Source organism: Humulus lupulus, chromosome 3 (assembly GCF_963169125.1).
Source record: "Humulus lupulus chromosome 3, drHumLupu1.1, whole genome shotgun sequence".
In the NCBI taxonomy this organism is placed as follows: Eukaryota; Viridiplantae; Streptophyta; class Magnoliopsida; order Rosales; family Cannabaceae; genus Humulus; species Humulus lupulus.
Genome location: NC_084795.1, coordinates 126,753,652 through 126,765,771, shown reverse-complemented (window position 1 = coordinate 126,765,771; position 12,120 = coordinate 126,753,652). Strand labels below are relative to the sequence as shown.

Genomic DNA, 12,120 nt, shown 5'->3' with positions numbered 1-12,120 from the left:
TTTCACAACCTTGGTAGAATCTTTCTCTTCTAGTTGGATCTCCTCGAGGTCCTCCACAGGCCCAAGATTTTCTTCAAAATCCCCGAAGTGAGGATCTAAGTCCCTATCCTCACTTTAGGCAACGCCCTATTCAGCGACTTGTTCACCCGATTGGGCTTGCGCTTCATTTACCACTAGCAACCTTTTTTCGGCTCCGCTTCCCAATTTGCGTCTTCTTGCCTTTGTGATTGAGGAATTGTAGCATTCTCTGGCTTCTCGCTAGTTTCCCAACACACACCCAACTCCTGCATCGGTTGGACACTTCATGGCCAAATGCCAGATCGAAGTTATGGCTCGTAGATCGACGAGTATGGGCCTTCCGATCATAGCATTATATGAGGACGGACAATAAACTACAATAAAAGTAGCGAGCAATGTCCTGTTCGTAGGTACAGTTCCTGTTGTGACTAGGAGTCTGATCGACCATGTTGGTGCTAGCCCTTCGTCAGAAAAACCATAGATGGTTTGGTTGCATGGCTCTAAATCTTGCACTGACAGTTTCATTCTTTCTAGTGAAGACTTGTACAAAATGTTGACCGAGCTTCCTGTATCCACCAACACTCATTTTACCATCATGTTGGTGATCTGAACATCCATAACCAGAGGATTTGAGTGGGGAAATTGGACATGCTGTGTGTCCAACTCGGAGAAAGTTAGTAATTCTTACTCTGTTCGAGTAATTTTGGGAGTTCGCTCCTCTACGTTTAACATTTCGATGTCCTGATTGTGAGGTAGGTAACTAGCAGATCTCTCCCTCGCCTTACCACTGTCACCTGATATATGTGGTCCTATGAATATAGTCAACAATGTACCAGCGATAGAAGTTGGCTGTAGAGGAGGCGAGCGTTGGCGTACAGGTGCCTGCTCGTTGCCTCTTGCCGAGAACTTCCTCCTGCTCGTACATATCTCCTCAGATGTCCTTGTCGAATAAGGAATTTGATCTCGTCCTTGAGTTGGTTACACTCGTTGGTATCATGGCCATAGTTGTTGTGAAAATGACAAAACTTGGTCGTATCTCTTTTGGATATGTCTTTCCTGATCGGGGCTGGTCCCCGAAAAGGAATGGTGGTATGACTGGCCTGATACACTTCAGCTAGCTATCGACCAGGGCAGTGTAATTGGTGAACCTTGGTTCATATCTGTTTTGTTTGGGGCGCTTGCTATCAGATGTTGCTGGTTCAGTGTTCGCCCTTTTCCCCCCATTCTTACCGTTACCTTTGTCGTTGTTGTTGGGTTTACCAAACCCACTGGCAGCTTTGGTTGGGTCTTCTTTCTTACCTTGGTCGTCCTTTGGGGATTTCCTTCATTGGCAATGGCCTCCTCGAGTTTGATATATTTGTCTACTCGATCCATAAATTCTTGAGCGCTCTTGACTCGATTCTTCCGCAGACTACTCTAGAGGGGAGAATGGCGTCGCACTCTAGCTATGATTGCCATCATCTTTCCCTCGTCTCTAACAGTTTTGGCCCGAGCAGCCACTCGCATAAACCGTTGGATATACTCCTTGAGAGTTTTTCCTTCCTTATGTCAAATATCGACCAGCTAATTATCCTCTGTTGGATGTATTCGACCAGCATAAAACTATCCGTAAAACTCCCTCACGAACATCTCCCAAGAAACTATACTGGGTGGAGGGACTTGAATTACCATTCCTGAGCAGATTTAGAAAAAGTGGCAGGAAAAATCATGCACCGAGCATCTTTGGACACCTTTGGGATGTCCATTTGTATCTCAAACTTGTTCATGTTAGATACTGGATCTTCTTCTCTCGTGAAATTGGGTAGAATTGGCATTTTGAATTTGCTCGGGATTTTCGCCACAACAATTCTATTAACGAATGGGGTGCCCTTTCTTTGATCAAACTCTATGTGGGACATTTTATTCCCAACTAGCTGCTGTACGACCTAATTCAAGGCATCTATCTGAACCTGTACAACATCTGGTATTGTTGGAGTGGCTGGGGCCGCGGAGAACTACTCGTCATTTCTTTCCCTTCGATTATTGAGCACATCCCTTAAATCTTCATCCCTAGGTCTCTACTCACTTGCACCGAGTCGGTCAAAGACATTGGGTTGTTTAGGCTGTCCTCCAGCATTTTGGCTCGTCGATCGGTTCTCCATAGGCGGAGGATTTTGTTGTTCGTCTCTCTCCTGCTGCTGCTGACCATTGTTCCTCTTACCAGGGTTCGCCTCATTGTAATCATGCCCATCTCTGAATTGCGACCAATGAGTGTACGACCTGCTGTACGCACTGTTCTTCTCTCTTCTTCCTGGTCCGTCTCGAAAAACAGGTGGGGGCCTATGTTGGTCGTTAGGTCCTCTGACATTACTATGTTGTGGAGGATCTCGGACTGCAGAGCCTGAGTCCACTTGCCTTTGGTTTTTCAAGGGGTGTTGTCCCTACCAGGAAGGTTCTGTTCCCCAGCTGTTTGGCGTCTAGGGCTTTTGGGACGCTACTTGGCCCTATTCCGCCTGTGTTGTTGAACGTTATCCGAACCAGATCGAGAGGGTGGTTGCTGCTCGTTGTTTCTCAGGATTTTGGGTTGGTCTTTCCTGCTGAGCAGCAGGAGGTTGCTCTGGGCTTTGCAGACTCCTTGGGTGTGGTGGATTGTGATGATACTGGGGATGATCAGACTGCGGACTTTGGTGAGGGCGAGAGCTTGGTGGCTAATCTGGTTAAGAGGTTGGTGCAGGTTGTCCTTGAGCCAACTGAATGGATGCTTCTAAAGCTGTCGTGGCGTCTCTCTACCGGCGATCCATGTCAGTCTGCCGCTCATTCAGTTCTCGGCATTGTCGATCAATCTCCATCTATTGCAGCACCATTGTTTCAACCACATTCTCTTGATTAGCTTTCAGAGTAGCTAATTCCTCTTGCAATACTAATAAGGTTGTCCGCAAGGTTTCCGCATCCATCTCTTCCTCTTCCAGTTCCACTTGTAGCTCGTCCTCCGCCACATCTTGTGGAGGAGGTTGATGTGGCATACTTTTAGATGTCTGCCCCATCTGACCCGCTTTCCTGGAGGTTTTCGCCATTATTTATCCTGAAGTTCTCGAGTTCAACTCTCAATGAAAGCACCAAATGTTGACTGATGATTTAGCCAATGACATGGAGTCACTAAAAATGATAAGAATTAATAAGTTGCATGCAAGAACTAAACAACACAAAGATTTTATAGTGGTTCGGCCCTAGAGATTGGTAATAACCCACGTCAACTTAGTGGTTTTATTGATGTATACTTTGAAACCTGCGATTAGTAAACCAGGGTTCACTAAGTTTCACAAGCTCCAATGTGGAATACAAAAGTCGTGTATAAATGCACTTGCTCTCTTTCTGAATACAAATTATTGTCTTCTTCCATTATTTGAATCCCATGAGTCTTATTTATAGGTTCAAGGATGTACATATGGGCCGAGTTCAAACTTTGTTACAAGCATATTTGAATAATAACAAAAGTCATAATAGTTACACATAAAGAGGGTCAAATATCTTAGAAATATCCGACCTATATTTGTAGTTGAATTCTGACTTCGTTCCTACGATCAGACCTGGTCGCGCATGTTAGCACATCTTTCTTACTGTTCAGAATATTTCCTATGCCTATCGAGCAACTCACTGTTTCCTGGTCGTTGGACGACCAGACTTTCATCACTAAACAGTCACATGCTATCCACGTGCATCCCGATCATGCCATGTCATCAAGCAAATATTTTTTTTGGGTAAACACTATTGTTTTTTAGAAAGAGAAAATTTGGGATTAGGGCATATGAGCAATGATCTATGGTTATACTGAAAAAAATTAGTTTTAAAACTTAGATGTTAATGCTTTTTGTTTACATTTTTTTAATGTTTATTCTTTAACTTTGAGGGCATAGGAGTATATAGGCAATCATAGATATTCAGTGTGGCTGTATATATGTTTGGTTGTGTATAAAAATTTCAACTATGAAATGGTTCTAATTAATACTTTAGTTGAGTGTTTATTGGGTAACAAAGGTAGTTAAGTTGAGATGAACCAAGTTGGTTGTTGGGTTTGGAACAAAATAAAATTGCACTGTTTTGTTGTTTTTTCGAGAAATTGAAACTTTCTTTCATCTACAACAAATTGATGCTCCAGCTTTCAATTTATGGTTTCTTTTTATCTTCTCGATTTGGTGAAGAGAGATATTAGAAGAAATGATTTTCACTTGAAAACTTGTGCTACCATAAATCAAGAACTTGAGCACCAGTAACATAAGTTTCTACTTTTATGATAGTGACAACATAGAACAATACCCATTCTTTTCTCCATTATTCCAAGCAATATCAATTATCAAATCTTGATGCTATGATGATTGGGTATGATAATCTATTCAAATTACTTGGTTGGTGCTAAAAACACTGTTTAGTGATTGTGTTCTTTCATTGATGATTTATTATTAGCTCTAGAAAAGTTGATTGTTCACTCTAAAGATTTTTTTGGAAAGATATATTTTAGTTAATGAAGATATTATTTGACGATATCAAGAATAATCCCAAGCTTACCCTCAATTCTCTAGTTCTTCTTTGGCTTAAATGCCATTGCATATACATCAAATCAAATTGATCACTTTGCAATTAGATTGCCTATGATCTTACATGCATTGTTATTTGTAAGTAATGACAATGAAAACCTTAGACCCATAGTATTTGTTGTTGCAACTCATACACAAAGGTGAAGAGGCGTTTCGGGTGGCGGTGGCAGTGGGGATGGGTTCAGGTCAAAGGCAGAAGATGAAAAAGATGACAGAGTGGGAAGCAGTGGAGAGGACAAAGGTAACGAGCACGGTGGATGAATCCATGGTCAACAAATGAGGAAGTGGAGACGAAGTAGGCTGAAGTGGGATGGGTTGATGAAATGATAGTTTAATTTTTTTTTAATAGCAAGAGTTTCATGTAACAACACTCTGACTAATGTTACTTTTTGAAGAAAAAATTAGTGTACACTCGGAGGGTAATGTAATACGGTACAATTTTTATTTAAAACCAATCAAAGGCTTAAGAATAGAATTACATCGGTGCGAGCGTTTCGTACGCCCTCATAAAAGTATCCTATTTATTTATTGGAAAATTGTTTATGATTCATATACTTTTTATTTTTCTTTTTCTTTTTCGAAAGGGGATCCCTTTCCTTAATGACTACAAATTTATATTTTTAGCATATTATAGAAATTCCCAAATGCAAGCAAGGCCGTAAGTTGTGTGACCAAGGAGATAAGGAAATATCCTACTTATATCGTCTCCATTCCTAAAAAAAAACACATGCAGTACCAACTTCTTTGCGTCGTTCCCGCCCAAATTTTTGATACTGTCCACTCAATTAGAATTTATGTAATTATTTTGAGTATAGCTTTAAAATACAAATTATCCTTTGGATTTTAATTTTAGTTTTTTTTAAACACATAAACGACAAAGAAGAAGTAGGGTTGATTGATTAAATTTGTTGTCGATAGGAGTGAGACGAGCCATTTCGTTTTCCAGTGGTTTTGTTCGTTGCGTGGTTACATGTACACAAATTTTTTGCTTTTTATTTTGGGGTTTACCTTTATAATATTCTTTTCCCATTTTGATCTTGGTTTTTTTCATTACCAGTTACAGGGGCTACTCAATTAATTTGTTCATGTAGTTCTCGCCTTGGCCACTAAGTGTTCGAGGAAATGCCTGAACCATGCTCTCCTCCTCGACCGCCTCACCTCATTCAATGCTCTCCCCCTGTCCCGTACCTGCTCTGACCATTCAAGCTTTTCTCTCCGAGCCTAGATTCAGGCGAACGCAACGCCGTTTCGTGCCTCTCAGTGTCGTCGGAGCCAAGGACCATCACCGGTTCGGGTTATACCGTTCGCCGGACTATTGTAGGGTTTTACATTGTGGTTGGTCTGGATTCGTCAGACGGTGCGGCGTTTGGGATAGCGAAGGGGATTTTGAATTGGAGGCTGAGATTTTGGAGTTCATGAATAATTCTAATAAGCCTGGGGCGTTTCCTAGCAAGAAGGAGTTGGTTGATGCTGGAAGGAATGATTTGGTGAAGGCTATTGTCAAGCAAGGTGGTTGGTTGTCTTCCGGTTGGGATTTGGACGAGGAAGAAGGAGCTCAAGAAAGTGCAGTAACTAGTCTAGCATCAACGGCGGCCATGGAAAGTGATCATTTTCAGGAAAACAATGTTCGTACTGGTGAAGAAATACAGGGCCCAGATGTTTCTTATTGTCCGTACGATGATTTTCAGTCAACCTTATCGTCGGGTAGATCATTGTGAGGGTCCATTGTGATAAAGTTTGTTATTTACTAATTAATTTTCACATTTGGGTCTTCGGTATTGAATAGAAAATGATTCAGTTTTGATGTTATACACGAATAGAGGCTTGACTATTGTCTTGTCTTAGAGTCTATACTCGTTCTATGTTCGTTGAAAAAGTAAATTGACTCATATGTACACTTTTTGCTTAGAGAAATGGAAACCACACAGCATGAAACTGGGATTGAAGGCATATTGAATCGATTGGAGAAAGAAAGAAATTTGACTTTTGGATTAGGCCAGGCAGAAAATGAAGCCGGTAGAGGAACAAACAATGACAATGAGGACTGGCATTCTAAATTCTCAACAGATATGGTAAGTTAGTTTATTAATGCTTAAAGTTGTCCTTGTTTTGTAATTCTGTTACACCACAGCAAGGTAGGCAGAAAATAATGAAGAAATTGAGAGTCAGTATTATTAATATTCTGGGAGATTCGAGAGTCCCAGTTTCTCTCCAAGAGCCAAGGCTCAATACAGAATAATATTTGACATCCTCAACCCTTACACTCTCGTGCTATTTAATTACAAATACATTCGAATTAAAGTTGATACCCTAAGTAATTGGAAATAATCAAATTGATCTCCTTCCCCAGAAAACTACCAAACTTATCCTTCCTGATTCTTGCGCCTAATGTACGTGTGTCTAATTGGGGGTCTATCAAATTCATGGACACATAAATAGGCAAGAGAAAGATATGGAACATTTCTCATTTTTCCTTGTTAAAATTTTGAGTTTCATACATCTAAGTATCCAAATGAAATTGGTTAGAGGAAAGAGCCGTAATCACCTTAATTTGCACCACTAAGTTGTCTTATAGTATTTTCAAATCAAGTCTAAAGGAGTATAGATTTGGCATTCAAACTCTAGTGAACAGTAGTCTTTCTTCATCATCTACATTGAGATATCTATCTGTCTTTTAGAAGTTGGTTTCTTATTTTTATTTACTTTATTTTTCTTTCATTTATTTGTTGCTGTATAGGAATTATAAACATATTGTGGTTCTTTTACATTGTAAAAGACAGTTGCTGGCCTTTCTAGAAGCAGCAGGTCTTCATCATTGATCCCCAAGAAAGCTATATTTGTTGATCCGCAGGCTAGGCTTAATCAAGGCATATCTTTTTCTAAGATTGATGAATTAAGAAGCTCAAATGAGACATTAACTTGGAGAACATGGAGCACTCAGCGGGCAGGGTTTTCAGATATGTGTTTTGAAGGTAATTCTGTTTACTATTTTATGGTAGCTTGATTGTTAAATGGTTTGGTTTTTAATGACCTTTGCTAGTTGATACAGACATTGAAACTGCATCTAGTGAATCTAGTATTGGAGGGTCATTGGATATGTCAGAAGAAGAAATACTAAGAAGAGAAAGTATAAGTAAACTTAATGAAGGGAATGAATTGGATTCATGTCTTGAAGTGATTAGTCATAATCAACTGCGAAGTCGCCTAAAGCACCTGGAGTCAGAGCTGTCATCCGTACTTCACTCGGTGCGATACAATGCTGACGGAACTGCCTCACAAAAGGTGGTGACTGGAGTTTTGCTCTCATGTTTACATTTAGTGCAATTACCTCCCCATCGTTTTTAATATCCTTGCAGAAAAATAGAAATGAGAAAAGTTTTGAGTTTTGCTGTTGTCTAGGCCATTGGGAACCAATTGCTTTTTATAGTAATAATGTTATAATTTATGTTTTTAATCTGTTTATCAATTAATCAATTGTTCTGGTGTGTCTAGGATCATGAAGGCTCCTCTGATGACTTGCAGAAGCTTTCTGATGCTTGGGAGTTTCAGGAAAACGAGATTATGAATACCCAGAATTTATTACGTTCAACTCGGGCAAAGTTAGCTGTTTTAGAAGGAAAGATGGCACTAGCAATAATGTATGTACATTCTGTTAAATTCAACAAAGTATAAGGTTTAACTGCTTTACATTGATGGTTTAGATATATCTTCCTTTACAGTAATGCCAAAAAGATCGCGGAGGAGAAACAAAAGAGGATAGATGATGCTCGAAGAGCCGTGCGACTTCTTCGTTCTAGTTGCATAGTTTGGCCTAATTCAGCCTCTGAAGTGCTTTTGGCAGGATCATTTGATGGTTGGGCATCACAGGTATAATCTCATTTTTTTTGAAACAAGGTATAATGTCATATTGAACTCATTACTTAGATTAATTAATTAAAACTTGAGAAAAAATACTATTATTATTATATCTAATTTACTTATTTACTTATTTAGTTAATGCACTGCAATAATAATAGTCATCATTCTGCGTACATGCTTGCAATTCAAGAAGCAAGCTTTCTGGGTATTTACTCTAAGTTGAATTGTTCTGGGTTCTAGAAATTGCACATAGTGTAGGAATAAATTTTTGGAAGTTGTCATTCAATTAGTTTAATTTATCAGATTTCCACGTCCCTTTAAACAAGGCAATGCTTGTGCTGATTGGCGTACATCTCTTAGATTGAGGGTTCAATCTTGTGGATACTGACCTAGTCCTCCTTTCGCCGTTTGATATGTTGTTAATGATTGCTGCCTTATGGGGCCCTTTCTATAGTGTTTTTTTTTTCCTTATGTATATTCTTTGCTTCTTTTGGCTCTGATCACTGCGAGTTAATACTCAGTCAACTATAGTCAAGATCACAGACAGAAACACACGCACACACATACATGGACATAGTAGTAGTCTTATGGTATGATTGTTGAGACTGTAGGGGGACGCATCCAAACTAAATTCATGAGATCATAGAAAGAAAATGGAAAATGGGGAATTAGAAAAATAAAAGAAACGCCTCGTTGGAAGTAGACCTATTAAACTAGTCTGCCATGTCAGCAACTGTTGCGTAGTCATTTGTCTAATTTCTAGGCTTCTAGGTTTTTAGTGCACAAAGGACTCATTTATTAAAGGAGTCCTTAAAATGCTGTTTTGGACCTGATTCCAATCCCAGTGAATTCCGTAAACGACACGCAGTTGTAACCTTTATTATATTTATCAATATCTTTTAGTAACACTTGTATATATATATGTACCCAGTGAATTCTGTAACGACATGAAGTTAGTAACTTATATATATATATTAATGGCTCTGATATTCACATCTCGGTATATATTTAGTGGTATCTGAGATGAAAGAATTAGTAGACTTCATGAAGTATGGGATTCTCATGTTAAATGAAATTTGTAAATTACGATATTTGGTCTCAGAGAAAGATGATCAAGTCAAGTACAGGAATCTTCTCTTTGTGGCTTCAATTATATCCAGGCAAATATGAGGTGGGTCAACTACGATAATCTGTATCATCATTTCACATCAGTGCACCACTTTAATATTGAGACGGAATCTCAGTTTCTTACAAATGTTGCAGATCAAATTTATTGTTGATGGTGAGTGGAGGATTGATCCTCTGCGTCCCATTGTTCTTAACAATGGTTACAATAACAATTTACTCATTATCACCTAAGGACAGGCGAGGCTAACAAATACAACTAGATCCTTATTCACCCAAATCCCCGGTAGTTGGAGTATGCGCGGGCCAATTTTATTCTATCTTTTTGGTTCTTTTTGTAAAGAGTTGGAGTAGAATGCAGATTATGATTCTAATGATTCTTTCATGTCTAAAGATCAACACAAAGGCGTGTTTTTTTTAATTTTTTATTTCTATTAGGTGGATTTCTATAAACCTGTATTGATTGCTCAGACACAATGTTTGCCTCTTTTTAATCAAATATAATATGACGATTGATGGCCTGTAACTCTATATTTCAGTATCACTGGGGGCACAATTGGATCCTGGTCTAAGGTTTTTGTAAGCTGTTATTTAAAACCAGGATTGTATTCATAGTCATACTGACTGAGCTATGCGTGGTTATAGCATTATCACCACAATATTTTATGCCTTATTTCCACTATTCGAGGTTCAAATACTATCAATTTGTTTTTTGTAATTGGAAAATATTGTGGAAGGAAGATAAGCTTCGTTCCTCTTCTGACACTTGTTGGGGAAGGAAACTTGTTGATTTTCGGGCGGGAAATGATACACATTTGGTAACTAAAATCACCATGGAAATTATAGATCTACAGAGAAATTGATACTAACGAAATGCGTTGTCAGAGTAAATGATGGTGGGTATCTAAAAGTAATCTACTGCAACTCCTATTCCTAATTAAACAAAGGAAAATCACACTTCAAAGGTCCACGTACTCTCAGCACTTAGCTTCGGCATCTTCAAACCCTCTGCCAAGTTCATAGATGCTGTTATCTGACATACACATAAGAATACATAGATAAGTGGATAATATACATCTACTTTTTAGACATGGAGTATGAGATTCAAAACAAAAAGTGAAATAACCAGTCAGTAAACTAGCCAGGGAGATTGTCTTACGTAGACTTAAAAAGAAAAGACCTAATTATTTGTATAAAGAGTGGCACTTTTTTTTTTGACATACAATATTTTCTCCAAGTTTAGCTAATTGGATTTCAAAGTTGCAATATTTCATACACATACCATGCATAGTTAAGTACCTTAAATCTTCCATCTCTGTTCAGCCCTTGCCATAGCAACTCCAACCCAAGAACCTTACTTGAAGTTCCGTAAAACGCTCTGATTACATCTCCATCAAGAATCCTTTGAGACACAGAAATGTCCCAAGAGTTCTTGATCACGTCATAGCAGGGCTCGAATGTCCTCAACCCTCCTTGGACATAGCTGTACTTGACCTTGCAATCACCAGAGCCAAGCCCATAACTTCCCCATAGCTTGTTAGTCGAATCGATTAAAAGGGTCGCGTCCAAAGCGTTCTGGTTCACAGCCATCGTATGGCTGTAGGTCAAATTCAGCTGCTTGTTCAATACATTCACTCTGTTCATGAATTGAAACCGAACATCCTAGACCAAAAAAGGAACACAGCATTGTCAAACTTTTCATTCTTTCATTTTAAATAGATGAAGAAGTAAAAAAAAAACAAAAAAAGGGAAATTTCGAAAATTTTCCGGAATAATTAAACCGACATACTTGATTGGGGACGTCATAGTCGATTACGAAGGCGCCGGGCTTCTCGACAGATAGGGAGAGGGAAAGGTCGGGGAGGCCAGGCCCACCGAGGACGGCGGGAGTGGTGGTGGAAGCTCGGAGCCTGACGTCGCCGGCGTTGAGAGCTACAGTCCCGACAACGCCTTCTTTGGCGGTGTTGGAGCCTCCGGTGAATGAGATAGCGGCATTCATTAGGACGAGTTAGTAAGAGGAGTTGAGAATTGGTGTCAGTGAAGAGAAGGGTTTTTGGCCTTAAGAATTAGGATGTCATTCTACAAGTTGTTTGGCTGTGGGGCGGGGAAAAGTGGTGGGAAAATACTCTCATTTAGGGGTCCTCCAAACTCAACCACGTCGTATTTTTTTTTTCCTTTTACCGATGTCGTATGACTTGTTTATCTTTATTACAATGAGTCGTTTACTGTCGTAAGTTTATGGGGAAGTTTACACAAATCAATATTTACTGCGGAGTTTAAGTTATCACATATACCTCAAAAACTAAAAAATACGATGGAATCAAATGTGTACCCATAGGAATAGAAATGAGAATAGGTATGGAATGAAATAAATTTTTTTGTTAAAGTTTTGTTCATCAATTGCTCAAAGGTAATTTTTGTATTTTTCAAACCGAATCGCATTATTTTATAGAAGTACATCCCTTGCTCTGTCATGAAGGTCATATGAATGCGATCTTCTTCTACCATTGATATTTGGTTGTAACCTCAACAAACATTTAGAAAACTC

The 12,120-nt window shown here is 39.1% G+C and overlaps 2 protein-coding genes across 5 annotated transcripts; one reads left to right on the top strand and one right to left on the bottom strand.

Annotated features, from left to right (window-relative positions):
• The first annotated feature begins 5,262 nt into the window (after window positions 1–5,262).
• On the top strand, window positions 5,263–10,098 carry LOC133823131 (protein PTST homolog 2, chloroplastic). 3 transcript variants are annotated; one of them, XM_062255736.1, is made up of 9 exons: window positions 5,263–5,561; window positions 5,647–6,293; window positions 6,501–6,661; window positions 7,366–7,561; window positions 7,639–7,871; window positions 8,082–8,227; window positions 8,309–8,456; window positions 9,550–9,618; window positions 9,711–10,098. In XM_062255736.1, the coding sequence occupies exons 2-9, from the start codon at window positions 5,723–5,725 to the stop codon at window positions 9,804–9,806; spliced, it is 1,620 nt and encodes a 539-aa protein (XP_062111720.1). In that variant the 5' UTR covers window positions 5,263–5,561; window positions 5,647–5,722; the 3' UTR covers window positions 9,807–10,098. The 3 variants fall into 3 exon arrangements, with proteins under 3 accessions (XP_062111720.1, XP_062111719.1, XP_062111721.1); XM_062255735.1 differs by having other exon boundaries at window positions 5,269–5,561; window positions 5,647–6,303; window positions 6,499–6,661; XM_062255737.1 differs by having other exon boundaries at window positions 5,273–5,561; window positions 5,647–6,303; window positions 6,499–6,661; window positions 7,441–7,561.
• A 288-nt stretch (window positions 10,099–10,386) lies between these two features.
• On the bottom strand, window positions 10,387–11,678 carry LOC133823133 (outer envelope pore protein 24B, chloroplastic-like). Of its 2 annotated transcripts, none has more exons than XM_062255739.1 (3): window positions 11,362–11,678; window positions 10,855–11,234; window positions 10,387–10,605 (listed from the first exon to the last, which is right to left on the bottom strand). In XM_062255739.1, coding segments are annotated over exons 1-3 (591 nt in total). In that variant the 5' UTR covers window positions 11,572–11,678; the 3' UTR covers window positions 10,387–10,604. The 2 variants fall into 2 exon arrangements, with proteins under 2 accessions (XP_062111723.1, XP_062111722.1); XM_062255738.1 differs by having other exon boundaries at window positions 10,872–11,234; window positions 11,362–11,676.
• Between the last annotated feature and the right edge of the window lie 442 nt (window positions 11,679–12,120).